The sequence below is a fragment of the Maniola hyperantus genome, chromosome 11 (genome assembly GCF_902806685.2).
Source record: "Maniola hyperantus chromosome 11, iAphHyp1.2, whole genome shotgun sequence".
NCBI classification, from domain to species: Eukaryota; Metazoa; Arthropoda; class Insecta; order Lepidoptera; family Nymphalidae; genus Maniola; species Maniola hyperantus.
This window is the reverse complement of record NC_048546.1, coordinates 12,686,856-12,712,389: the sequence shown is the minus strand read 5'-3', so window position 1 is coordinate 12,712,389 and position 25,534 is coordinate 12,686,856. Positions and strand designations below refer to the sequence as shown.

At 38.7% G+C, this 25,534-nt stretch overlaps 1 protein-coding gene across 4 annotated transcripts in view; it reads left to right on the top strand.

The window, feature by feature from the left end:
- LOC117986487 (uncharacterized) overlaps positions 1-25,534 on the top strand; it is a 176,207-nt gene that overhangs the window by 121,069 nt on the left and 29,604 nt on the right. For all 4 annotated transcript variants that reach the window (XM_069501708.1, XM_034973323.2, XM_034973321.2 and 1 more), the window contains 3 exons: positions 3,931-3,984; positions 22,243-22,311; positions 23,115-23,192. In XM_069501708.1, coding sequence (XP_069357809.1) covers positions 3,931-3,984; positions 22,243-22,311; positions 23,115-23,192 — 201 coding nt within the window. The remainder of the gene's footprint in view (positions 1-3,930; positions 3,985-22,242; positions 22,312-23,114; positions 23,193-25,534) is intronic.

The following is a 25,534-nucleotide window of genomic DNA, read 5'->3' as shown; positions in this document are numbered from 1 at the left end:
AGTCACTAGCTGATGCCCGCGACTTCGTCCGCGTGGATTTACGTTTTTCAAAATCCCGCGGGAACTCTTTGATTTTCCGGGATAAAAAGTAGCCTATGTGTTAAGCCAGGGTATAATCTATCTTCATTCCAAATTTCAGCCAAATAGCCCAGGCGCTCTTAGGCACGCCAAGACTGAGTGTTTCGTGTTTTGTTTTCAATAGGTAGACAAATTTTAACGGTACCTATGTCAAAGTGCATAAGCTGAGTTTAAGCTGTTATTAAAAAGCCTCAGTTATATTCTTCGTCTGTTTGCGTTGGCCCTAAGTGAGAGCGTCGTCAAAACCTGTCAATAATAAAAAACTAATCAATGGTCGATAAATAGCGAGCATCTGCTAATTATAGCTGATAATTGACAATCGGTCAAAATGCCCATTACTTGCGTAATGGGACGTGTGAATGTAAAAGTTGTCGAATCTAACCGTGTGGGAGATAGATAAGATAAGCCTACAGTTTATGTTATGAATTATGATGGGTGGTTGGCGGTCTAGTTAAAGTGAAGTAATTACTGGATTGATGGATTAAGTAATAACTTAGCCTCCAGTCATGATATTCCAATAATTCGATACTTCCTCCATTAACTATACTATAAATAACTAGCTTAAGCCCGCGACTTCGTCCGCATGGACTATGCAAATTTCAAACCCCTATTTCACCCCTTTAGGGGGTTGAGTTTTCAAAAATCCTTTCTTAGCGGATGTCTAAGTCATAATAGCTGTCTGGATGCCCAATTTCATCCCGATACGTCCAGTAGTTTGAGCTGTGCGTTGATAGATCAGTCAGTCAGTTACCTTTTCCTTTTATATATTTAGAAGATAATGATTAGCTTTAATATGGTACCTTCCGTAGAAAAATGTCACTATTACTAAGACTATTGCCAAACTCCACAGCAAAATTCTACCACCGCCGATTCGGTTTTTAAGTTCACGACAGGTTTTTACGATTTCAGTTGCTATGCGTGTAAACTTCCGAATTATAAATCTTTGATCACGATACACGTATCACGTTAGCGTTATACAATGTTACGTGGTGTTGCGTTTCAGCGACAAGCAGGCCATAACCGACATAAACACCGGTCAAGCGCGAACCGACACCAAACTGATTCATTTCCGATTTCATAATTGAGTGGAACATACCTAGGTTTAGAGTACAATAAGCGATCCGCCCCGGCTTCGCACGGGTAGCTTATTGCAATTTTCGTAATGATCTCTAATTTGTTTAAAAATAAAATGTAGCCTATGTTACTCAGGAATAATGTAGCTTTCTACTGGTGAAAGAATTTTAAAATCAGTTCAGTAGTTCCCGAGATTACACGCTACAAACAAACATGCACCTATGAATTATGATACTGTGTGATACTGGAAGATCGACATTGTGGCCAATTCTCTTGTACACAATCTCTAAATTAAACTAAAATTGCACGTCTAAATCTATTGCTATCCCTTTCATAGTGTTGCTTGCGAAAAAGGATAGCACTAGATTTATTCCTGTTAATTTAGTTTAGTTTAGAGATTGTGTACAAGAGAATCGGCCCCAATCTACAATTAAAATTGTTCAGTATAGCCGGTTCCACAGATGATACCTCTATGGCCGGTTGAGCCGATTTGCTTATGCGCCACCTGTCAGGATAAATTGGCAGTGTGGATCCCCATTGCTGACGCTAAAAGCATAAGCAATTTCAGACGTGCGTCAAAACTCAAAGTGCTAAGTTGTTATCAAAAAGACTGCTTCACTTCATTCTGTGGGTAAGCGTCCATCCTTGTAAAATTGATAGTTTAACTTTCGGCTCATAGAAAGTTTGAATATATTTGTTTATTTACTGACTAAGATGTTTACGTGTATGGAACCGATCCTGAACTTGATATAGATGGAGGCATTCCAAGGTTCACTGGTTCGTGATGCTGAGGAGATTGTAACATAATTAAGTAGTTATATATACTAATGGTTGTTGTTATATTGACCTTTAGTGAAGCGATATTTTAATGTACCTACTTATCATGAACGATTATATTTTAAGTCGTTGTTTCCATTGTTGATGTTTCAAAAATGAAAAAAGGGATCATTATATTATTTTTAACCGACTTCATAAAAGGAGGTTATCTATTAGAGCCGTATGATGTATGTATGTAAAACCATGAACTTATCGAACTTTAAAATTCAGTGATGGAGTGGAATTTCCAAAAATCCTGAAACATTTGTTTTTTTTAATGTTTAACCGAAAGCCCAAATAATAATTTTCATTGATAGATAATTTGAAAAATCAACGTATCGTATATAGGTACGTATCGTATACGTATCAACGAATGATCAGAAAAAAATTTGATCAAACTGTATCAATCATCACTGTATCACTACAACCGAACTTATCTTTGCCGCATTATTAGCCTCTAACACAATGGTTTAAGGTTTATTTTAGCATGATTTTATAACCGGACGTAAGTATCGAAGTATGGCGGATGTGGTACAGTCAGTGCCGGATTTTCCTGTCTTGCGTTTGAAGTGGCCGATGTTTTTTGCTCCAACTGTACCGGTATACTTAGCGATCTCGGATTGTTTATGATTGCTTTTCTAGACACTTTCTCGATTTGATTTGAGTTTATAGTGGTGATAGAATTCTTTATGGAGCTAAGAGCATTAAAGATGAGAACAGTTTTATTAGAGTAGGTTAACAAGTACGTTGCTCAGGAAGGTTACTAGTGACCCACCCCAGCTTCGCACGGGTAAAACTTACGTAGCGCACGCCACGAAAGCTTTCAGTTGCGACGTTCACAATTTATTTTTTATCATCATTCCGTTATCATGTTTTCGTAAAAATGTTCATAAATTGCCACTTATATAACCTTCCTAGATAATTCCTCTTTCTGTGGGAGAAAACCTTATGAGAATCCGTACAGTAGTTTCTGAGATTAGCCCGAACATACACGAACTCAGCGCAGCAGGCCTACTCTTATAGCATCATGTACTAATATTATGTGAAGAGCATGTTCGTCACCTAAACTCTTGGACTTTAGGACATAGGCCTTCCACTATGACATTGTGCCACCACACTTAGTCCTCGGCTTTCCTCTTCCTTTCCGCTACCATTTTGGCCGCTCAGTCGCTCCATCCTGGGCTTAGGTACTTGTACCCCGTCTCCAATCTAGGATTTTCCAGCTCCCACGGACACAAGCATATCCTGCACAGAGCACACTTTCTAAAGTCAAAAGTCAAAACGTTTATTCAAAGTAGGTAAAAAAATAACGCTTTTTAGGGTTCCGTACCTCAAAAGGAAAAACGGAACCCTTATAGGATCACTTTGTTGTCTGTCTGTCTGTCCGTCTGTCTGTCAAGAAACCTACAGGTTACTTTCCGTTGACCTAGAATCATGAAATTTGGCAGGTAGGTAGATCTTATAGCTGACATTTGGGGAAAAATCTAAAAACCGTGAATTTAGGGTTAGGTCACACAAAAAAAATTTAATTGTGGTCATGAACTAATAATTAGTATTTTCAACTTTCGAAGTGAGTGACTATATCAAGTGGGGTATCATATGAAAGGTCTTCACCTGTACATTCTAAAACAGATTTTTATTTATTTTTTTGCATCATAGTTTTTGAATTATCGTGCAAAATGTCGAAAAAATACGACTGTAGTACGGAACCCTCATTGTTCGAGCCTGACTCGCACTTGGCCGGTTTTTTTTGATAGTCGGTTTGCATTTGTAAGATAATGATATAGTGGTGATATTTTTTTTTGCGAACTTAAAACTAAAGCTACGAGGGTTCCGATGACAATGGTGTGTCAAACTTATGTGCTTAGGAGTAGTTTCGAACTTTCGACATCAATGTTTTGGCCCTTGACCTGTTTTTTCTTAAAGGAATCGCTGTAAACATTGTTTTTTTTTTTGTTACAGGCGCAAAGGATGGAGTGCGGCACCACAGACTTTTGCAGAAAGCGTGGTGACCAGGTAAGGACAACATGTTTTCCCCTAATTTAAGTATCTAGCGTCTTTCTTTGCATTACTAATAGAACAATCGTAAAAAAATTATATAACTAAAAAACTGAAAAGGGAAAAACTGCATTGTTCAAAAGCCCAAAACTGTCCGAAAAGCTACAAACAAAAAGCAAATACTTATCATGAAGGACAACGACAACAATTTAAATAAAAAACCGGCCAAGTGCGAGTCAGGCTCGCGCAATGCAGGTTCCGTACTACAGTCGTATTTTTTCGACATTTGGCACGATAATTCAAAAACTATGATGCATAAAAATAAATAAAAATCTGTTTTAGAATGTACAGGTGAAGACCTTTCATATGATACCCCACTTGATATAGTCACTCACTTCTAAAGTTGAAAACACTAATTATTAGTTCATGACCACAATTTAATTTTTTTTTGTGTGATCTAACCCTAAATTCACGGTTTTCAGATTTTTCCCCTAATGTCAGCTATAAGATCTACCTACGTGCCAAATTTCATGATTCTAGGTCAACGGGAAGTACCCTGTTCCGTTTTTCCTTTTTCGTTTTTCCTTTTCCTTTTGAGGTTCGGAACCCTAAAAATGCAGGTTATGCGAAGCTTTAAAGAAAACACGCATTTTTATTTTTAATACCTATTAGTAAAGTATGAATAAAATTAAAAAATGTAGCTATTCAAACTTCGCATTTGTTAAAAGTAGTGTTTCAAAATCGAACTCGTGTTCGGAAGGGCACGCAATTTAACTCAAATCTACATTCCAGCCTATTCATGTGAATTAATAAATCGCAGACATTATTTCTAGATACCTAACTAGATTTTTTTGCATAAATAATAAGTAAGTAGGTAATGTAATAAATAATTTTTTTAAGTTTAAAGACCAATTCACACCTCATTTCATTGTCTAGTCAGCGAAACGTTTTTTAATTAGCCGCAAGCAAAGATTTGTCACCGTTAAAACTGGAGCAACTCAGCGACATGAATGCAAAGCGCGCTAAGCTTTACAATGTTATCAAAGAAATTCAAGGGCATCACAATTAACTTCATAACTTTGCTCCCATTGAAACAGTGACAGCTGTGAGATTTGCATGATAATATTATAATGTTGATTGAGCGCTTTTATTTAGACGGGTTTATTTCGTAAGTGTTGGCTGAACAATATTGATTACGACCAGTGAATAAGACAGAAGTTGTAATTATGTAGTACTTATAGAACTCAGAATGGAAACCCCAGTGAATAAAATCCACTCAAATCATATTATATCTAACTGACTGGCTGACTGACTGATCAATGCACAGCCTTAACCTCTGGAGCTAGAAACTAGAAATTTTAACAGTACCTAGGACCTAGGTAAGTATAAGGTTCCTTTTCTATCGTGGGCACTCACTTAGAAAGGAGTTTTCTACATTCTACCCCTGAAGGGGTTCAATAGAGGTTTGGTAGTTTTGCATGAAAGTCCGTAATTTTTTAAGTTAATACCTAGTTCATAAGTAGGTATATGATAGGTATATCTATGAAAAGTATTTTTTGTCTATCGGTTAAAAATGAAGAAATACGTGTTTCAAACTTTTTGAAAGTTTCAACGGGGTTAACGAGGTAATGAAAGTTTTTGAATTTAGATTATATGACGAAAATGTCAATGCCCTTTGACATTTCCCACTTGAATGACACTTGCAACTTGCAAGCACGCGCGCTTTTTTCTTTCCCGCCACCTGACAGCTGTCAATTATGTAATCTTTATAGCGATCTGTGTAAGATCGATTATGCGCACCTGCCCTAGTAAAGGTGTGTGCCACACTGACCGACAGAACACCTAACCACTTTTTGTGTATAGTGTGCTAATTATAGTACTGTAGATATACCTACATGTTTATAATTATACCTATAATTATGCTCGTAATTATGTTCGCTACACGCCACAGCAATCATTCGTATAAAAATTATTGTGTTTGCAAAGTAACTTGCTACCATCATTATCTCCTGACCATAGGCCTGAACACTGACCATTGAGCCTTTCCTAGTGAGCCACCACCATACTATAGGTACGTGACCAAACTTTGCCCTCAGACTTTCTCATCCAGTCGCTTCCTGCCCCACATTTTAAATCTTACAAGTAAGTATTCTCGGATCTAGATTGTCGCGTACTATACGCGACAATATTAAAATATAGGTAAGTAAGTGTTAATAAATTATTTTCTGCTTTGTAGTCTTGTAATTTATTTATAGCTTTGTCTCTCTTTCTATAAGCTATGTTTAAAATTTCAAGTCACTAGCTACTCGGGAAGTTAGTTTAAAATCGACTGCAAAATTTGTATCGAACGGACATACAAATAAACAAACAAACAAACCGATCAGAAAGTCAGTTAACAAGTATTGTTACCTACCTATAATATAGTGTAGTGTCTATATCATTTTCTATTTGGTATTATTATAGTTAAATAAATGCTAGTTACCTAACATTAGTTGAGTTACCTAGGAAATAATGAAATTCGTCATTTATAAGATATCTACTTGTTCTCTCAAACTAGGTAAAGTTAATGGAAAAAGGTTAAAAGCACTCATAAAGCTTACTAAAGAGAAAACCGGTCACCCGGCCACTCGGTGAATTTACGAGAATACCAAAATTTGTACCACTTGAAGCTTGTCCCGTCACCCGTGGCGATAATAGCGTCATCGCCATCCATCATGACAAACCGGCTCGCGACCGGCAGACGGTATGGCGGAACGGTAAATGTTAAGGAGACATTGCACTTTTCAATCATCATCATCATCATCAACCGATAGACGTCCACTGCTGGACATAGGTCTCTTGTAGGGACTTCCACACGCCACGGATTGCGCCGCCTGAATCCAGCGGCTCCTTCCGACTCGTCTGATGTCGTCCGTCCACCTAGTGGTGGGTCTTCCAACACTACGTCTTCCGGTGCGAGGTCGCCATTCCAGCACCTTGGGACCCCAATACAAACTATGTGCCCTGCCCATTGCCACTTCAGCTTCGCAACCCGTTGAGCTTTATCGGTTACTCTAGTTCTCCTACGGATCTCCTCATTTCTGATTTGATCACAAGCAAGCATAGCTGTCTCCATCGCCCGCTGAATGTCTCTGAGCTTTCTTATGAGGCCCATAGTTTTTCACTTTAAGCACTTTTCAATAATGCTTATTAACTAATGATTTTAAGCTTATTTCGTAGTTTAACGATAGCTCGTGAAGTTCCAGCGAAAAGAACAAGAAATAGGGTAAATCGGTACTCACTACTACCCATGACAGCCCGAATTTCACCTCTCGCAGCACTGCAGTCCCGTCGTGATCACGACTCATACAACTGAGTCGAAATATTGGCAGTTAAAAATCGCCTTGTTTAAATTAATCGTGGTTTGAGATGATACAGGTAGAGCTTTCAACAATCTTTCAAGCAATAAACAAGTGATGCAACAAAAGAAAACTTACGTTTTATGTGGTTTTATATAATGACCCGGAATGACACGCGTTTAAGTATAAAGTCAAAGTGCCATGTACCTTCTCGATATACAACGGAACTTAAAGGTTGATTTACTCTCATTTTCTGTCATATGTAATGCTCGCCAGGAAGAAATGATGTTAAGCTGGTAATAATTTACTTGTAACATAAGTACTAGCGGGCCTGCTTCGTTCAGATGCTGTAAAAGTTTCAATAGAAGTAATACGAAACCCAAAGAGTTCCCACGGGATTGTTAAAAACCTAAATCCACGCGGACGAAATCGCGGGCGTCAGCTAGTTACCTATTTTACTCTATCTATCTAGAGATTTATTTTACAAGATTTTCCGAATTTGGGAAAGCTTGAGGCTCCTTTAGATGCAAATGCCGACCGCTTCTTTTAACTGTTCCGTCCAATATAGGTAAAAGTTACCTCATCATCAACATCAACCAATAGACGTCCACTGCTGGACATAGGTCTCTTGTAGGGACTTCCACACGCCACGGTCATGCGCCGCCTGCATCCAGCGGCTCCCTGCGACTCGTCTGATGTCGTCCGTCCACCTAGTGGGGAATCTTCCAATGCTGCGTCTTCCGGTGCGAGGTCGCCATTCCAGCACCTTGGGAGCACCTCGGTTGGGCAGCGTTCAGGAAGCTTCGAGATGTCTTCTTGTCCAAAATTCCTCAGTGCTTAAAGACAAAAGTCGTCGAACAGTGCGTGTTGCCAGTGATGACATATGGAAAGTTACTTCTAACTTAAAATTCAGACCAGAAGAAAATTAACACATTACATATTTATCTTTAAACTTGACACAGGCCACAGCGCAAGATCTACCACAGATTACTAAACAAATTACGCTACCGGAAATGCCTACATTCTCAGGTGTATGCTATGTAGCTATATCATTCCGTCGGTGCATTTCTGCGCGTCTACAAGGATTCTTTGCGAGAGATCAGATTTCACTGGGGCTTATCTCTTTTGATGTTTCCCACGTCGGAATCTCTCTACATTTCGCTGACATTTTGTTATTAACTTTTAACTTGCGGTTAAAACATTTATGTAACACACTAGCTGATGCCCGCAACTACGTCCGTGTGGAATTAGGTTTTTTAAAAATCCCGTGGGAACTCTTTGATTTTCCGGGATAAAATGTACATGGTACTTTTTATGCCCTTGTCCTTGCCTGGGATACAGACTATCCAATTTCATCAATATCGGTTGAACGGTAGACGAAAAGACAGATAGATGGACAGACAAACAGACAGATACACTTTCGCATTTAAAATATTACTAGGTAAGTACCTATGGATTATATCTCAGTAACTTATTATAATAAGATTTTGTGTTGAATCGTAAAGTATCATCAAGAAACATTTCGCCTGACAGAAACGGCAGATTGGCAGACATAAAACGACAAAAGTAGGTTTTCCACTGACCTCTGACCTGACAGCCTCTCTGATCTGCAAGACGACAGATAGGTACTGACTTTTGAAAGTACCGTGCTCTTAGTATGTGGGAATTATGTTACTAGAGAATTCAGATTAACTCAGCCTCAAAGGACAATTAATAAACGCTGAAATCCTAAAGTAAAATTGGGAAGTAGGTACGCGAATTGCTATTGCGCTGGCACCATGTCTCATTAACATCGACGTCATTTTGACGTCATTTGACGTATATTAAGTAATTAAGTAAAAATATACCATCAGCTCGAAACTTCAGTCTAGTGATGACGTCACTAAAATGGCCGCCACGCGCATTAGCAATTTGCAGGACTTATACTACAATAATGAAGCAATACATATTCTGATTCAGTCAGCCGAGTAGTTAAGTCAGTGGGACAAGGCATGCCTGCTAATTTGCAAATACATAAAGCTAACTACTTAATTTGAAGTTTATTCAGAAATATTGCTTACTTAGTTACCTACGTGAAAAACATTTATGATATAAAGGTCATAGCTTAATAGCTTAAAAAACATCAATTTTAATGAAAAAGCAACGTGAAGATTCTGGATTCCCACGGGATTTTTAAAAATCTAAATCCACGCAGACGAAGTCGCTGGTATCAGCTAGTAAGCTTGTGCAGTCATCCGTGAAATCACGGATTCCGTATAAATACGAATCGAATGAGTACGGATTTGTATGACGGCGCGGCGGCCACTTCGAAGAATCACGAATACAAACCGAATACGGATGAGTGCACAAAAGGCCCTAAGACGTCATAGAAGAGTAATTTCTAAGCTCTGTATATTGTAATTTGTAAGATAACTAGGTAAATAGTAGTAGTACTGGTAGCACCTGGTAGTGTTCGCCCTAGCGTATCCCATATTTTTTCCAATTCTTTGTCAAAGTTTTAAGCATTAATGAAGTTTTAAATTAAAAATTAAAATTAAGGAATAGAATAGAATAGAATGTTTTTTTATTCATGTAAACTTTTTAAAAGTGCTTATGAATAGTCTGGTAGTTTTAATTTACCACTGGTTCGGAATGCCGTTCCTACCGAGAAGAACCAGCAAGAAACTCGGCGGTTGCTCTTTTTAATTTTTCAATTTACAATGTTATTATACCATACTATACAAGCCCTTGCAGCCCCGTGCATTGCTGGAGCGAGTCAAATCCAAGCTTTTTTATCGTTTAGGTACATAGTCTGCGACTGTATAATATGCTTTTTTTAGGAGCATACTTTTAACACATTTTTTAAACTTGTGTAAAGGCAAGTCTAAAATTGCTTGTGGAATTTTATTATAAAATATTACACTCATTCCCACAAATGACTTTCCCACCTTCCAGAGGCGGAGCGCAGGAGTAGCTAGCTTATTTTTGTTTCTAGTTTGCCTATCATGGAGATCACTGATTTTTTTGTAACTGTGAATTTTTTGTCGTACAAAAATTATATTATTGTAAATATATTGGGAAGCTACTGTAAGAATACCTATTTCCTTAAATATCTCTCGTAGGGAATCGCGCGGTTTTAAATTATAAATTGCACGTATTGCCCTTTTTTGTAATACGAATATTTTCCCAATATCTGCCGCTTTACCCCATAGCAAGACTCCGTAAGACATAATACTGTGGAAATAGGCAAAATACACAATTTTTGCAGTTGGGTGTGTCGCCCTTTGTTTTTAAGTGTATCCTGTATTCTTACTCTCTGTAATTTTGTTAACAATAAAGTTGTTTAAATTCAATTATATTAAAATTGCACTTTTACAGTCAACGTGGTCAAGCAAGTAATTTTTACACACATGTGCATGAGAAAATCGCTAACAAAAGTTTTTAATAATAATAGATGGCGAAATGCGAATGAGATAAATGGCACAAAACATTACACAATCGCTAATTGCATTAAAATCGGTGAAGTCGGGTGAAAGTGGGCGCGCCACTTGATGTCTCGCCGATGCGACCCAAAACTATTTCCTTACTTACTTACCTCGTTTTTCAAAATAATGGACATGGTGGATATAGTAAAAAAACCGGCCAAGTGCGAGTCAGACTTGCGCACCGAGGGTTCCGTATTTTTTTTCGACACGATAAATCAGAAACTATTATGCATAAAAATGAATAAAAATCTGTTTTAGAATGTACAAGTAAAGCCCTTTCATATGATACATATTAAAAGCTGACTGACTGACTGATCTATCAGCACACAGTTCAAACTACTGGACTGATCGGGCTGAAATTTGGCATACAGATAGCTATTTTATGAAGTAGACATACGCTAAGAATAGAAAGGATTTTTGAAAATTCAACCCAATGCCTAAAGAAGTAAAATAGGGGCTTGAAATTTGAGTAGTCCACGCGGACGAAGTCACGAGCATAAGCTAGTTTAATTTAATTTCGGTTTTGGATTAACGTTTTACACTAAATACCAAAATATTTCAGGTTTATAAATCATTTCGTCTACGAGGTAGACTCTAGAGACCGACACGCGGACAGACAGACGCCAAGGTGATATTATAAATACAGTGGGTAATTTTAAACTATCGTGAGTGATTTCCATTATATATAATATCTGTCCCGGCTTTACTCACATGTTTAGCCGACGTTAGCCCGACTAGTTTCGAACCCATCCGAACAACGGGCTCTACGGGCAGCGGCACGCGCAGCTCGCAGTCACAATCGCGACGCGTGCGCGAGCTGACTACCTTGAAAAAGGACCCCGGATGGGTTCGAAACTAGTCTGGCTAACGTCAACTAAACACGTGAGTAAAGCCGGGACAGATATTATATACTTTAGGTAAGTATAGTTCTTGCATTTCACGAAGGCGAGTGACTCATGTTTGTGTTATCGTATCGGTATAAGTAAGCTACAGTAAATGTGTGCGTATGCAAGCGCTTGCTCGCGACCGATTGGTCCTACATGCACGCACACTTCTGCAATGCCCATGTATATGACGTAACCACAAGTAAAGTTCACTCGCCTTCGTGAATTGCAAGAACAGTGTGCCTAGTGGGAGATTTCCTACCTATTCGATCGCGTAAAAGTTAACAACGATTTGTATAGAATTGAAACAGCGCCATCTAGTGACAAGTACCTACCTACTGCGTTTTGTCAAACTGGGCCATGTACTTTTTTAATGGTACTCCAAATAGGTAGGTACTTGTCCACGAAACTGTCGCCCGCTGCATTGTTCTTATAAATTACATTTAAAATGCCAGTGAATGGCCCAATCTAAAATAGGGTCAGAGGTCCTTGAATTGTATGCGGATTAGAACGTACAATCCTCACAGATGCATGCCGCTCGGACCCATATGTGGCATGCTTTTTTGACCTCAATTGCTTTAATGTTAAGGGCGCAAGTGCCTTGAAGGTGGGTGAAAAATTGATGATAATCAACTGTGACGTTAATCGACTTGTACAGAGCAGGAATTTCGTAGGATAAGTGACTCAGAATCGATGCATAAGTTAATATAGAGAGAGCTAGCGCGTGCCAGACCTTCCTTATTTTATAAAAACTGGAAGTTTCTCTGCGTATTGTCCCTAACACTGGGAGGAACGTTTGTTTGGATCATGGCGGCTTTGGGAGATAATAAAGGGGCAGGTAATAAAGGTGTAAAAAATCTTATGTCAAAGTGTAAAGTAGAACTTATAGAATGTGTAGAATATAAGAAAATAGTAATTAAGCACGTTAAAAAATAAAAAAATTGTAACATTATATTATAGTAGTTAATTTAGTTTTTTTTTAACATGTTTATCCATTTTACAATAGAACGTTTACCTACTGTTTACTTTTTGGAATCTTCACTTAAATTGTTATCCCCTTTGTAAGTCTGATATATCTGTACGGAATTTGCATGCAGTGTTTACTTTTAAAAGATTTAACATACATAGTTGTGCATGATAAAAAACCTATGTATTTATTATAGTTAGTAAGTTTTATGTTAAAATCGCTAGTAAACCATTCAATAAAAATAAAAAATAAATAAAATAAAGTCTATTTTTTTTTACATTTTCTTGGGAGTAGTATTAGTTAAAAATATCGCTAGCCACTGTGTCGTGGGAACCCCCGCCAGACACCCTTGTTAATAATTTATTAAACCTTATACAACTACGGTGACGTAGTAGCTTGTAGTAGGTCTAAGGAATAAGTTGGTATTAGTATCTATGAATCGGCTTTACGAACTATGTACCCTGCCCATTGCCACTTCAGCTTCGCAACCCAGATTGTAGTACACGTCATACGATATCCATGGTTTCAGATTCGGAATGATTGTCACCCTACAAGCTACAAGTATTGGTCTTGCGTGTGGGGCCAACGAGCGAATATAGCAGGCGCGTCGCATAGCAACGAATACACTAGACATAATTGCGTGTGATTTGGTCGAGGGATGGTGTAAACAGTAAAAGTACTATACGTTGTGAATTGTGATAGAGATACTGATAATAATAGATTTGATGAAAGCTTTGTGTATGATATTGAGTGATTGACACTATATTGACTGTTGTATTGAAAGCGGACGAAAAAAACGACGAAAAATTCTTGAAAAAAAATCTTAAAGTAGGTTAAGTAGGTATTCAAATTTTCATCTAGAGGCTTATAATTTAGAAAATACAATACTTAGGTAGGTACTAGATAAAGAAAGTCGGCGTGGATTAAGATTTTTAAAAATCCTAAAAAGTAGATTTATGTCCGAGACTCCGGGATGTAAGCTTTTTTTTTACCACATTTCGTCAAAATCTGTTAAGCAGATGAACCGTGAAAGGATAAGAGATGGACAGACAGACAGACAGTTATTATTTACTAGCTTATGCTCGCGACTTCGTCCGCGTGGACAACATAAATTTCAAACCCCTATTTCACCCCCTTAGGGGTAGAATTTTCAAAAACGCTTTCTTAGCGGATGCCTACGTCATAATAGCTATCTGCATGCCAAATTTCAGCCCGATCCGTCCAGTAGTTTCGGCTGTGCGTTGATAGATCAGTCAGTCAGTCACCTTTTCCTTTTATATATTTAGATATATATATATATATATATATATATATATATATATATATATAGATTATTCACATTATTATTTAGTTTTTTGAGTGATGTGCTATAAATGTACCGATTTGCGAGTATCGATATCGAAACAGATAGGTAGGTAGTTTATGTATTACGGGAGTTATGCATAACGATACCGGTTGAAATATTACGATATTACGCTACAAGTGAAATATCGTTATTTATGGCGCCTGGTTTGTGATTTACGGACGACGATTAGTGAATGCGACGAATAGTGTAGGTAGTTTAAATAAATTAAACCTAGGTTTAAGTACTAGGCAGTAATGTTACTGTTTCGATTGTTTATGAGGTAATGTTGATCAAAAGAGATAATCTAGGTACCCTAAATTCATAGGTATTTCCATACTAATCCATACAAAAGTTATAAATGCAGAAGTGTCTATGGATGTCTTTGTCTGTTACCTTTTCACGGCTCGACCTTTTAACTGTGGTTTAGCTATAGTTTAACTGATTTTGACGAGGAAGAGATACCAGTATGCATTTTTGGTGATGGGCTAGTTTTTATACCGGAAAATCATAGAATACCCACGGAATTTTTAACCGTCTTTAATTATGATTATTATGATTATTATTTATTATTAGGTTTAATAATAAATAATAATCATAATAATAATAATATTTGATTTTCTGTTACTTTACTTTAATTTTTTTTGTTGCTTCTGTTATTTTATTGTTTGTTGTTTTTTTAAAAATATGATAAAAATGAGAAAAATAAATAAATGAGAGAATAATAATAATAAATAATAAATCCAGTGGATGAAGTCTCGGGCATAATTTAGTAACATGGTATTATATTTCCTTTAAGATATTAGATGATGCCCGCGACTTGGTTGATTTGTTAGTTTGACCTTCAATCACCTCGCAACGGATTGACCCGAATTTTCGCATTAAAGACCTAAAACGTCACATATTCTATTTTATCCCGGAAAATCAAAGAATTCCCATGGGATTCTTAAAAACCTAAATCAACGCTGATGAAGTCGCGGGCATCAGCTTGGTAATATTATAATAGGGGTTTCAAAGGAAAATGGATGGTAAGAATAAATCTAGAGTCGTTTGTACTAGACCTCAGCGAAGCAGTGTAAGTAACAAGTACCTAACTGTCTAACAGCTAACGGCTTCCTATTAGTAGGGCTGCCATCTCTAAAAACTGGCAACCAGGACATGACGCTTTAAAACCCCGGATTTTAAAGCCCAGAACCCGGACAAGCCAACAGGGTTTTTTAAACTTTTAAACATAGGTAATAAAAAACAGTTAAAATAGGGCGGCGAAGTCGTGGCAACTGCGACGGGAGGGGCGGAGGGACGGTGAATTTGGCGAGTCGGTTGATCGTGGGCGGGCGGCGTACGTGCGGTCACAGTGCGTAGTCGCGGGCGGGCGGCCCAACACTTTACATTTTTAAACCCGGACTACAAATGGAGCCCTGCCCTGACGCTCCCCGGTCGCCCTATTAACTAGGACAAATCTGGGGAAACCCGGACCGATGGCAACACTAACTATTAGCAATGACTGGGAACTGGGGCAAGTGAGCGTGGTGCTAAGAGCCTGTGGATAGGATAGCATCGTGGTAACACTCCGATACTGAATTATTGCCTTCTGCGAATGCTTGACGCTTGTATTCGAGCTATTGTGGAGCTTTTGAAAAGCTCTATCTAGGTACATAGCGAATGTTATCGCACTTGTAGTTGCTGCCTTTTGAACGGAAGTCACGTGATTTGTTGCGGGGAAGCCCTCTTGAGTCGATTGTATAAATACACGGGTGGTTGAAGGTTTTTAAGCTGGTCTCGTTCCGACTCAAGACTCGACCGACTATTAAATGCTTTTTGTGTTTAGTGCCCTAATCAAGTTAATATTGCAGTTAGGTTAGGTTAGCCTCCCACCAGAAAATAGACCACAGTTGCTGCTATAGACAGCAATAAATCAAACAAAACAGGATCTAGCTATTGACTTATATTTGTATATTACTTCGTATGGACAGGGCCATTGAACAAACAAAATGGCACCGACTCAGTGGTGCTTTAGCACCAATGCAACCTCAGTGACGTCTGAATTTCAAACGGGTCGTTCATTAGTATCTATGAGGTGGCGCTGATTTATTTGGTTCCAAAATCGTGAAAAATTTTGTTCGATTGGGCGTATCTTGTCGTTTATATCGATGAATCTATAGTTTAGAATATACTGACCAATACACATAAGCATAACAAAGAGTTTGCAAGTCAGCAATAAACAGTGAAAGTTTAGGTCAAGCATTCCTACGATGATCTGATCTGAATGTAATAAGTTTCTTCATTGATACAATGAAGGAAAATAAACAAACACAATATAGAATTCAGATCAGGCAAAGCTAAGCCTTGGTCAAATAGATGTTTCTATTCGTCTAAACTTTCAAAAGTTTTGTGCCAAATTCACCATCATCTTCAACCCATTGTTGGCCCATTAATGTGCATGGTACTCCTCTCAGAATTAGAAGGCTATAGGCCAGAGTCCACCACGCTGGCCATAGTGCGGATTGGCAGACTTCAAACACCTTTGAGACCATTGCATTTACATGACATAATATTTATTATTTTCTTTTACAAATTCTAGATAAATCCTACTAAATTGACTACTTTCTAACAATTATTTTTCACAGAAAGCACTGAAAAAATGATGCCACAATTTTAAATTTTGGCATATTATGATAAACTAGCTTATGCTCGCGACTTCGTCCGCGTAGACTACTCAAATTTCAACCCCCTATTTCACCCCCTTAGGGGCTGTATTTTCAAAAATTCTTTCTTAGCATGCAGGCATGCAGATACGCCTACGTCATAATAGCTATCTGCATGCCTTCCAGTCCAGTAGTTTGAGCTGTGCGTTGATAGATCAGTCAGTCAGTCACCTTTCAGTCGGGTTTTAGTTTTCAACTTTCAACAAGATATTGTTATTTACTGGCTCGCGTTCAGGTTGGACTATTGGACTAAATATAAATACGCGACAGCTCGAGATGGCAATCGGGGTGGGGACGCCCCGCAAGCCTACACAGCCCCCGCGCTAACTCGGTGCGGGTGACGGGTGTGCGAGGCGTCATCCGCCTCATACCCGGATTGCCATCTCGATCTGTCGCGTACTATAATACATACATGTTTTACGTGCACTATACCATAAATCTGCTCATTAGGGAAGGCCTATGTCCAACAGTGGATGTCCACAGGCTGATGATGATGATGACGATGATACCATAGATGGACATTTCTATGTAAGCGAGGTATAACTCACTTTCGTTTGACAAGATGAGAATGTAGATCGATTACGAGGCCGGGCTACAAATTCGCCACAATGGGTGATTATTGTCCAATTATTACCCGATTTGGTCCAATCACGACATTTCTCAGCGACCGGGCTGTAATAGGAATTGGTATTTATCAATTATTGTCTAGATAAATTACGTTGAACATGGTTAGTTTTACAAGCAATGTGTTTCTATGGCTCACGACTTTGGATTTTGGGAACAGCTATTTCTGTATTATTGACTAAACCAAAAGTTTTTGTCTAAATATATAAAATCAAAAGGTGACTGACTGACTGACTGACTGATCTATCAACGCACAGCTCAAACTAATGGACGGATCGGGCTGAAATTTGGCATGCAGGTAGGTATTATGACGTAGGCATATCCGCTAAGAAAGGATTTTTGAAAATTCAACTCAAGGGGGTGAAATAGCGGTTTGAAATTTGTGTAGTCCACAAGAACGAAGTCGCGAGCATAAGCTAGTACTAAATAAATTTACTTGAAGCAGAACTCAAAGCTAATTAAATTTTGCCGCTTGGTCCGCTAAAGCCTATGGCTTCACACACACTAAACGCGCGCGTACGCGTTTATAGTTCCGAAATTCCACCCGAGCTAAGCCGGGGCGGGTAAACTAGTCGACAACTATGTATCGATATCGATCTGCGCAGTGCTTGATTAGCGAAAGCCGATAGAAAGGCAGAGGTCATCACGATACTTACAGCCAAACAGACAGCCGAGCTCTGCCCTACTTAGTGCCTCTATCGTGATTGATTTGACGATGTAAACGGGTACATAATCGATATCGATATAATAGCGTGGGAAATAACTGCACATCACTGATAACATCTGATAATATTATTGAAATCGGCTCAGTAGCTTAGCTGTTACGGTGAAATATACGTAAATCTATATAACTACTTACTTAGGTACTTATAGAAAAGGAAAAGCTGACTGACTGACTGATCTATCAACGCACAGCTCAAACTACTGGACGGATCGGGCTGAAATTTGGCATGCAGATAGTTATTATGACTAAGACATCCGCTAACAAAGGATTTTTGAAAATTCAACTCCTAAGGGGGTAAAATAAGGGTTTGAAATTTGTGTAGTCAACGCTGACGAAGTCGCGGGAATAAGCTAATCTAAATATATAAAAGGAAAAGGTGACTGACTGACTGACTGACTGATTTATCAACGCGCAGCTCAAACTACTGGACGGATCGGGCTGAAATTTGGCATGCAGATAGCTAATATGACGTAGGCATCCGCTAAGAAAGGATTACTGGAAATTCAACCCCTAAGGGGGTGAAATAGGGGTTTAAAATTGTGTAGTCCACGCGGACGAAATCGCGAGCATAAGCTAGTATTATTATAATTATACATACATCACTGACTGACTGCTAAATTCCGGTAAAATGGTAAAAAACTCTTTTAAACTTTAAGGCCTTTTGCTTTGTCGTAGTCGGGTAAACTCAAGGTCTACAACAATACGTAAAACATCTGCCCCCCAATTGTGTAAGAATAACCATTTCATGGCTATCGCAATCGTCAAGAATTCTGCCCTTTGATTGGCTGTGAAAAAATGTAAATAGCGAATCAACCAATCAAATGGCAGAATTTCTTGACGATTGCGATAGCCATGAAATGGTTATTCTTACACAATTGGGGGGCAGTTCCTAATAAATCTAACAGCTGTAGAAAGTCAAGGTGCGACGAGTTAGGGTTTGCGGTTAGAGTTAGGTGTAGGTGCCAAAGTAGGGTTGCCATCTGTTTAATCTATAAACTAAGGAGCTAAAAAACGTCTGTCGAAAATAACTGTTCTTTTTTACCTCACAAATAAAATAAACTATTTAGTTTTAAATTGTTATTATTTATTTACTTACTAGCTGCCCCGGCGAACTTCGTTCCGCCTAACAGTCGATTCAAACTTTTTAAAATTTTCCCTCCGTAAGAACCATCCTCGTACTTCATGGAATATTATAAAAAAGAATTAGCGAAATCGGTTCAGCGGTTCTCGAGATTTGCGATGAACAACACATTTAGTGATTCATTTTTATATTATAGATTTACAAAGCAAAATACATTGAAGTTTGGTAAATAATATTAATTAAAAATTAAACAAAGTTTTTTCTCGCATCTTTCAAGAAAAAAGGTACATATTTCTATGGCTATGAATAATTAATAGCGTGCGTAAATTTTATACCCTGACAAAATGCAAACCCACTACGCCCGGACCTTTCCCGGACGCCCTCCAAACTAGGACAAATCCGGGGAAACGTGGACGGATGGCAACCCTAGGAGTAGGCAACAGGTTTTGTTTATGAAATTACCATCTTCTCTACAAATCACCGTTAAATCCTTTCACCGGTTTGTGGTTTTTAATAACTAGCTGATGCCCACGACTTCTTACGCGTGGATTTAGTTTTTTAAAAACCCCATGGCAACTCTTTGATTTTTCGGGATAAAAAGTGGCCTATGCCACTCTCCAGGTCTTAAACTAGGTATATCCATGCAAAAAATCACGTCGATCCGTTGCCCCGTTATTGAAGGACAAACCAACAAACCAATAGACCAACAAACAAGCAACACTTTCGCAATTATAATATGAGTACTTGGGTACTGATGTTTTACGGTTTTTTAATCGATAAACCTTTAAAAAAAATGGCAGTCATTGAGACTGTTTTTTCAAAAGTTGTGAAACACCTACATAGGTACATAATGTAGGTACCTAAATAGGGAAACTATGATAATATTACATTACTCAGCACCTTAATCGATTTTGATTATAATTTCATTTCATTGATAGGCCTAAACAGGGAACAATGAAAAGATGATGAGTAAGTAAAAGTGAAATTACGCAATAGGTTTCACTTTCCATAATGTGCCTGATAGGTTTAGATGTAGCTAGGTACCTACCTACTTACCTACCGCTATTTATTTTCTCTTGTAAAGAAGCTTTGTTACTTTTGTCGTGCAACTTGTTCTACCTGTTGGGGACCCTGAGGTTTTGCAAACTTACTTCAGGGTCCCTGGCACAATTTTAAAAAGACCTTTTAAAACAAATAAATCATTTCATTTCACTTGTGTACTTACCCGAGTTTTTAAATAATTTTAAATACATATCAAAAGTTGCGGACCGGCAGGAATTGAACCCGCGTCTCCTGCGATCGCGCTCGACGCTCAGACCACTATAAGCTACGGCTCGCTTGCTGCCAGTGACGAAATTTGTGATAATGTATGTTCACTCAGTACTGAAGCGACTGGTTATGCCATCTAGTAGCGACACTTTTGCAGTTATCGAAATTACTTTCAAAGGCCCATATTACAATGCAATGCAGCTCTTTGAACGAGAAATAACAGATTTTTACCATATTTTATAATTTGAGTTTGAGTTTGCCTTATAGTTTACTTAGAGTTACTGCAGCGTGCGATGGAGAGAGCTATGCTTGGAGTTTCTCTACGTGATCAAATCAGAAATGAGAAGATCCGTAGGAGAAACAAAGTAACCGACATTATATTATCTCAACGGGTTGCAAAGCTGAAGTAGCAATGGGCAGAGCACATAGTTCGAAAAACTGATAGACGTTGAGTTCTCAAGGCGCTAGAATGGCGATCTCGTGCCAGAAAGCGCAGCGTTGGAAGACTACTCACTAGGACCTAGGTGGACAGACGACATAAAACGAGTATGTGGGAGCTGCTGGATTCAGGCACAAAGAAGTTCTTACAAAAGAGGTCTGTGTCCAGCAGTGGATGTCTATCGCTCGATAATGATGATAATGAAGTATATGCCATCAAAACCTTATCTTCGATAGGCTGAATCGATTTTGCAGACAGATGGAAGACTATATAGGAGTTTTTTGTTCTTTATCCCGGGAAAGCAAAGCAATTCTTCTACGATTTTCAAAATTTTAATCCACGTGGGCCAAGTTGCAGGCACAAGGAAGTCAATTAGTTACAATGTTTCTAGCAAGAGTAACTTTTACCGCGATTCAGCGCGTGAAATTAGTTGCCTACTTAGATATTGCAATGTCTTTCAATTTGAGCAACTTTCTTTACCTATTTAATTATACATACTATTTAATCATCAATACCCATACTATAAATGCGAAAGTGTGTTTGTTTGTTGGTTTGTCCTTCAATCACGTCGTAACGGAGCAACGGATTGAAATGTTTTTAGGGTTCTGTACCTCAAAAGGAAAAACGGAACCCTTATAGGATCACTTCGTTGTCTGTCTGTCTGTCTGTCTGTCTGTCTGTCTGTCTGTCCGTCTGTCTGTCAAGAAACCTACAGGGTACTTCTCGTTGACCTAGAATCATGAAATTTGACAGGAAGGTGGGTCTTATAGCTGACATTTGGGGAAAAATCTAAAAACCAAGAATTTAGGGTTAGATCACACAAAAAAATTAAATTGTGGTCATGAACTAATAATTAGAATTTTCAACTTTCGAAGTGAGTGACTATATCAAGTGGGGTATCATATGAAAGGTCTTCACCTGTACATTCTAAAACATTTTTATTTATTTTTATGCATCATAGTTTTTGAATTATCGTGCAAAATGTCGAAAAAATACGACTGTAGTACAGAACCCTCATTGCGCGAGCCTGACTCGCACTTGGCCGGTTTTTTGCATGGGTATAGCTTAAGACCTGGAGAGTGACATAGGCTACCTTTTATCCCGGAAAATCAAAGAGTTCCCATGGGATTTTTAAAAACTCTCCCCAGGTCTTAACCTATACCCATGCAAAAAATCACGTCGATCCGTTGCTCCGTTGCGACGTGATTGAAGGACAAACCAACAAACAAACACACTTTCGCATTTATAATAGGGGTAAAGATTAATAAGACAGCTGTTAAACATGATTCTAGGTCAACAGGAAGTACCCTACAGGTTTTGATTCCCTTGACCGCTCTTGAGTCTTGATAGACAGACTTACAAACAAATGATAAGATGATACGGGTCGAATGGACATCAAATTGATGAAGATAATTAATTAAGATTTTCTATTGTTTCAGGCAAAAGAAAAGAGCAATCGAGAAGATTTGAAAACAGACATCCAACATCGGAAAGAAACTTCTTACAGGGTAAGTTGATCGAATCAATACATCTACTGTTTTTTTTAAATAGAGATGGCGAGCAAACGAGCAGGCGGGTCACCTGATGTTAAGGGATTACCACCGCCCATGAACATTTGCAGCACCAGAGGAACCGCCGATGCGTTGCCGGCCTTTTAGGAATTTGTTGGCCCGCCCCTTGAATAACCCACTTGAATTTTTCTTGATATCTCCTCCTTTCTTCCACCATTCTTCTTCTTTGATTCTTGATACCATGACATCAGCAAGACAAATATTTTAAAAGTAAAAGTAAGATATTATTTGTTTATCTTAATATATAAAACGAAAAAGTGACTGACTGACTGACTGACTGATCTATCAACGCACAGCTCAAACTACTGGACGGATCGGGCTGAAATTTGGCATGCAGATAGCTATTATGACGTAAGCATCCGCTAAGAAAGGATTTTTGAAAATTCAACCCCTAAAGGGGTGAAATAGGGGTTTGAAAGTTGCGCAGCCCACGCGGACGAAGTCGCGAGCATAAGCTGGTTATAGATATGAGGATACATTTGTTCAGCCCCCCAATTGTGTAAGAAAAACGTATGAATCATCGTAATCGGTAGCAAATTCTGCCCCTTGATTGGCTTTGAAAAATGTAATTTCAGCGAATTCAACTGATCAAGGGGCAGAATTTGCTGTCGATTTTTATTACGATGTTATAATGGTTTGATTATGAATAAGTTATTTTGACACAATCGGGGGGCAGGTATACTTGTAAGCTCAGCTTAGTAGATACCTACATGATAATGAAAGATATACCTTGTTTCCAGGAGGTCCCGTCGGACGGAGACTCGGCGGTGTCCTCCGCGCCCGCGTCCCTCTCGCCGCAGCCGCTCAACGATATGTGGGTCAGTACCTATTTGGACAGCGGATAAAATCTATCTACTTACTTGGCTTAGTTTAGTATTCTGGGAGAGAGAGACTTCTCTCCCAAATGATCGAGATAAAAAAAAAGATAAAAAAAACATAGGTACCTACCATGCGAAAAGGTAAGAAAAGGAAAATGTTACAGTACCTACGCAGCCGAAAGTGATGAACATCGACTTTTATGAATCACCATAACGTACCCCCAGTCAGTGGTATACACTTGTACAGGTCATAGAGGCATAAAACACTGCTTATCCTAGATTAAATAGCTCAATGCTCATTTGTTATTATTATGAGACAGATACCTACTTACCTACTGATTTTTTCACAAGGTTTTTACCGTTTAATGAAAAGCTCAATGCATGTACAAGTACCTACAAAATCTCTTGTAGGTAGGCACCAAGTTTTACAGAATGGCTTTTTTTTTATAGATATAGCGAGCAAAGCAGGCGGGTCACCTGATGTTAAGTGATTACCGCCGCCCATGAACATTTGCAGCACCAGAGGAACCGCCGATGCGTTGCCGGCTTTTTAGGAATTTGTTGGTCCGCCCCTAGAATAACCCCATGTTATAATCTAGTGGGAACACCGCCGATGGGAGTTGGCTGCCCGGAAACGGTTTCCACTTTCCAGACCATAGAGTAATTATAATTTTCTTGTTTTCTTTGCAATATTGTAATAGCATAAAGTACATTCATCATCATATATATATGTGCATAATTATTGTACATAAACAAAGCTTACAAAGCAATTACTGAATGATATAATCTCGTGAGTAATGTTAATAGGCCAAGAGTTGTTCAAAACGTTTTTAAAAGTAACCGCACTTTTGTACATGTTTTCTATCGCCTGTGAAAAACGCAATAGCAATGTTTATTTTGTTACAGTGTTCAGATTTTCTGTAAAAGTTACAGACGCTGGAATATGTTTTAATTAAACTTAAAACATATGATATTATTTCTGTTAGTAGTTGGTATAGTAAATCTCATCTAAACATGAGGAAGGTTTGTTTGTTTCTAATCGACAAACTCAGAAACTACTGAACCGATTTTAAATTTCTTTCACTATTAAAAAGCTACTTTATATAGAAGGCTATAAATATGTCCCGTGGACGAAGTAGCGGGCAAAAGCTAATTTGATATCGTATATAACAGAATAAGATGACTGACTGATTGATTTATTAACGCACAGCTCAAACTACTGGACGGATCGGGCTCAAATTTGGCATGCAGATTGCTATTATGACGTAGGCACCCGCTAAGATTTTTAATTTCTGAAAATTCAACCCTTAAGGGGGTAAAATAGGGGTTTGAAATTTGTGTAGTGCACATGGATGAAGTCGTGGGAATAAGCTAGTTATAATATGCATTTGAAATACGACGAGGCACAAAACATTTCTTCTTGCAATTGTTGAAAACGCTGTGAACGATTACTGACCGGCTCTCTGCCTATAGGTACAAGAGGCAATGTTTGGTTTATGTTCTGTTAGTACCTATTTGCTCTGATTCACGATCAAAGAGACCAGCATTCGCCACACGTGTTCAGTATCCGAAGCCGTTCAGCTTGTTTGTAGCTTGAAATATATTGAACTCCGAAGGTGACCGATCAATTGACAAAAAACAAATGACAAAGTTTCATTTCCCAAACAAATTTTGCCAAAATTATGAATCGTTTTATGATCGTTATAAAACTTATGTTTCTACAAATAATTCACTTGATAAAACAAATTACCAGACAAATTTTTATTTCATAAAATATCATTTGACAAACAATTGATTTCTTTAATCGTGTTAATTAGTAAAACAATATATCGCACTTTTTTTTAAGAGAGACCGCTTACTATAATGGGGGGTCTCTTTCCACCCAGAAAAAAGGAGCCCCGCCCCCCGGTCGACGAGAAGAGACCACCACTATGGTGGGGGGTCTCTTTCCTCCCTCCCGCTTCCACCATCAAGAGCGAGCGAAGCGAGCTCGGGACTTGGGGCACTCCGACTCGGAACGGTTAGGTTAGAAGGGAATGGCGGGGTCTGTAAGACCCCGCCATCCCCTTCGTGGGTTATTTCTTTTTTTACCACCCAGAAAAAAGGAGCCCCGCGAAGCGGGGCTCCGTCGACGGGCCCCGGTCGACGAGAAGAGACCACCACTATGGTGGGGGGTCTCTTTCCTCCCTCCCGCTCCCACCATCAAGAGCGAGCGAAGCGAGCTCGGGACTTGGGGCACTCCGACTCGGAACGGTTAGGTTAGAAGAGGATGGCGGGGTCTGAGACCCCGCCATCTCCTTCGTGGGTTATTTTTTTTTTTCACATCCAGAAAAAAGGAGCCC